The 4,144-nt window shown below is 31.6% G+C and overlaps 1 protein-coding gene across 1 annotated transcript; it reads left to right on the top strand.

The window, feature by feature from the left end:
• The first annotated feature begins 387 nt into the window (after positions 1–387).
• On the top strand, positions 388–2,688 carry LOC113872377 (peroxidase 12). Its single transcript, XM_027509887.1, is given in 3 exon segments — positions 388–642; positions 894–1,088; positions 1,849–2,688. Coding segments are annotated over 3 exon segments (1,071 nt in total). The 3' UTR covers positions 2,470–2,688.
• The last annotated feature ends 1,456 nt before the right edge of the window (positions 2,689–4,144 follow it).

Raw genomic sequence — 4,144 nt, 5'->3', positions numbered from 1 at the left:
CAACAAAGACGTCCTTGAACCAACCACACGGCTGCTAAAGGAAATCAATCATCTCATGTTGAAATATTACAGGACAAAGTTATACACAAGTTTTATATTTATTTATTTTAATAGATTTTAAATAAGAAAAGTTTTGTAAAAAAAATAAAAAGACAACTTATACATTACCCATCATGTCATGTGACTGACTTTAAGAAAAATAATGTTTGCCTAAGTGATCAATTTGTATTAATACGCTAAAGTCCAAAAGAAATATATGAATATATTCACACAGTGGTTCATGAATTGTCATGCACCAGTTCATGTACTCAAAGTCATTACCTTATCTTTAAATACTAGAGGTACCTAATGCATATAAAGTCATTGCTTATTTACGTACACATGATCATGGCATCTGCTTCTTATAGGAGTGTTTTTTTCACCTTTCTTCTGCTCTCTACCTTACTTTAGGTTTCCCACATCAAAGTGTGTGAGGCACAAGCCAATCCTCCTGTTGTGAAGGGGTTATCATGGACCTTCTATGATTCAAGCTGTCCTAAACTTGAATCCATCATCAGAAAAGAGCTGAAAAAGGTCTTCAAGAAAGACATTGCTCAAGCAGCTGGCTTGCTTCGCCTTCACTTCCATGACTGCTTTGTTCAGGTAATTAACCTCATAATTGATTAATATGAATTTTACCAATTAACATACATGCACAAACTCTTTAAAATACTTTTATTAGTACGCCATTTAACAATAATATGAGTTTTACTAATGAATCTTATATACTGATGATATTCATTAGTATATTAACTTTAATTAATCCAGTATCATTAGACTAAATTGACATGTAGCTAGTTATGTTTTCAAAACAAGTTTCATGTATGGATGAAGCTTTTTTTTTAAAAATGCAGGGTTGTGATGGGTCAGTGTTATTGGATGGATCAGCAAGTGGACCGAGTGAGAAAGATGCACCGCCAAACTTGAGTTTGAGGGCCTCATCCTTTAGGATCATCGAAGACCTTCGTCGTCGCGTAGAGAAGAGCTGTGGAAGAGTTGTCTCTTGTGCTGACATCACTGCCCTTGCCGCTCGTGATGCTGTTTTCCTCGTAAGTACCCATAACCATTTTTGGTATCACACGAGAAAATAAACGCTCACAAGTGAGACAACTCAGTTTAATTAACACGTTTTTTATTATTAAATAGAATTATTACTAATAAGTGACTAGAAGATATCAATTATGTAATTAATAAAGGTAAAAGATTTTAAACTTTCTATTAAAAAAACACATTTATTTATTAAAATTATAATGAATGATTTCACTTTAATAAATATTACTATTATTAATTGAGGGTGTCCATTGCACACTCGTGTCTATTTCACTCTAATTTAATAAATTTTTATATAAAATATTCTTAGTGTTAATATAGTTATTAAATGAGTGATAATAAACATGTAGAAGTGATAATAGACATTTTTATTAACCGCTTAAATTCAACCGGTTAACATTTAAAAATAAATAAATTTTGGGAATCAATATCGTTAATATATTGGTTAAGGAGTTTCTTTTTTATTTTATTAAAAACACATTAAAAGTCACAATAGAAATACATTTATAAAGTTTGTGTTGTGTGTACAAAATGACAGAAAACAAATTACTCGTCACATATCTAGCTACACTTCTATGAATATAATAAAATGTTGACTTAAACTCCTTTCTCTAATATCTACTTATATAATCTCATTTCAATTTTTCTGAATCCAAAAAATTAGGTAGAATACATGGTAACCTTAGATTTTTGTTTCCTTTAATTTCCCCCCTTATATGCATTATTCAATTTCTTTCTTTGTTGTCTACAATATTGCAGTCAGGAGGACCAGACTACGATATTCCCTTGGGAAGAAGGGATGGGTTAATCTTTGCCACAGAAGAAGTCACATTAGACAACCTTCCACCACCATCAAGCAACACCACTACCATCCTGAACAAACTTGCAAGCAAAAACCTTAACCCCGCGGATGTGGTATCTCTCTCAGGTGGCCACACCATAGGCATTAGCCACTGCAACTCCTTCACCAACAGACTCTACCCTAAACAAGACCCTGTCATGGACAAAACCTTTGGCAAAAACCTCAAACTCACTTGCCCCTCTTCCACCACAGACAACACCACCGTGTTGGACATTCGAACCCCTAACACTTTTGACAACAAATACTATGTTGACCTCATGAACCGCCAGGGCCTATTCACCTCTGACCAAGACTTGTACACTGATAAGAGAACCAAAGGCATTGTCACTAGCTTTGCTGTCAATCAGAGCCTCTTCTTTGAGAACTTTGTCACTGCTATGCTCAAAATGGGTCAGCTTAGCGTATTGACAGGAACTCAAGGGGAGATTCGTGCCAATTGCTCTGCGAGGAATAAGGATACCAAGTCCTTGTTGACTTCTGTGGTCCAAAATGTGGCGGAACAATTCATAGAAATGTAACCGGGTCATGCATGTGTGTTGTATATATATGTTATGGCGATGAATAAACATAAATCCTTGGTTCTTTTCAACGGTTTTAGAAGGATGATCTTTTATGATATAAGGAATCATCTAATGTTCAAGTTCTACTTCAGAAACGGATAAATCTAAGTGAGAGCTTTTCTTTTTCTCATATATATGCTTCTCATAAAGTTTGGAGAAATTAATAAAAGCTTGCATTTAAATGTTTGTTAAATATTCATGTCGATGGATGTTTATAATTATAAATGTGGTATATAAAACAATATGAAGATTCATTAGTCCTTTACTATAACGAGGACAATCACGACAGAACACTTGTGGATTTGTAATTAACTTTGGGCCGGTGTGTATAACCATTGAAACCAAATCTTACTCATCAAATTTAAATTTCTCTCTCTCTCTCTCTCTCTCTCTTTTCTTTTTTTGCATTAAAAAAATCACGAATTGGATGACTAGCATGAAACCCACCCACATGGGTCGTCCTGAGATGCTACATGAAAATAGAGAGCAAAATCTGCATAATTTAGTGGATTTCACAAAATGCAATAAATGTCACCTAATACTTCATCTGTCTTATATTATTATTATTATTAAAAATATATAATTTAATATATTAATAATATTAAATATAATCATTTTATTAATTTTTATGCCCCTCCAAAGACACATTAGCAAAAATGTTTTATAAAGAGATGTGCTCATTTATGATTTAAATAAATCTTAAAATATCACCATTTATATTTTCTTATGTGGTTAAAAAGAAGAAATCTAGTTTGTAACATTTGGGGTACAGATAAAACTTACACGGTGTATTTGCATGCTTCCCGGGAAAGAAACTCGCGTATGAAGTTGCAAAAAATAATATCAACTGCAAAATTTTCAAATGTACGGTGTGTTTACTAAGAATTTATTAATAGAGTTAATTTTTTAAATATAATATTAGCCTCATAATAAAATATATACGAACTATTGATCGATCTCTACGAAATTAAAGGGTGCATAAATATGTTCGATGTGTATGATATCAAGTTCAAATCTTATCAATGCTAATTATTTAATGTTTGATTACAAAAAGTATGAATACAATTGTGAAGATATATTATAGTGAGAGAGATGATTAGTAAAAATACGTACAATTATCCACAAAAACAAAAAGGTTAAAATACATACAATACAAGTTGGCAAACCAATTAATAATAATAAAAAAGACAGCCAAATTTACTTTCTCTTTTTGTATAAATTAATAAACATTGAGTCCTTGATACTATTTATTACAGCAAAAATTAACACTCCTCGATACTATTTAGACTATATTATTTAATCATTACATTGGACTTACTGCTACTAATCTCTTGATTTTCATTCATTCATTAATATCACCACGTTATCTTAATTAATCATCTCACTAAATCTATTTCATGCACACAACCCGTATGGATATAGTCCACACACGTACGTAAGTTCATTACTATTGAAACATGACATAATATCATTTATATGATGTATATATTTCTCGATCGTGTACACACACAATACAATATAATTTTAAATGATTAAATTATTATATATACACATTGATTAAATATGTGTAAAGCTTTAAATGCTCATCTAATCGAATCGATCAGCTTAACTTATAATTAAACTAGTCTAATAC

The sequence above is a fragment of the Abrus precatorius genome, unplaced genomic scaffold, assembly GCF_003935025.1.
Source record: "Abrus precatorius isolate BTA unplaced genomic scaffold, Abrus_2018 Scaffold7, whole genome shotgun sequence".
Lineage (NCBI taxonomy): Eukaryota > Viridiplantae > Streptophyta > Magnoliopsida > Fabales > Fabaceae > Abrus > Abrus precatorius.
Note: the sequence above shows the minus strand (reverse complement) of the source record. Positions and strands in the feature narration are given on the sequence as shown.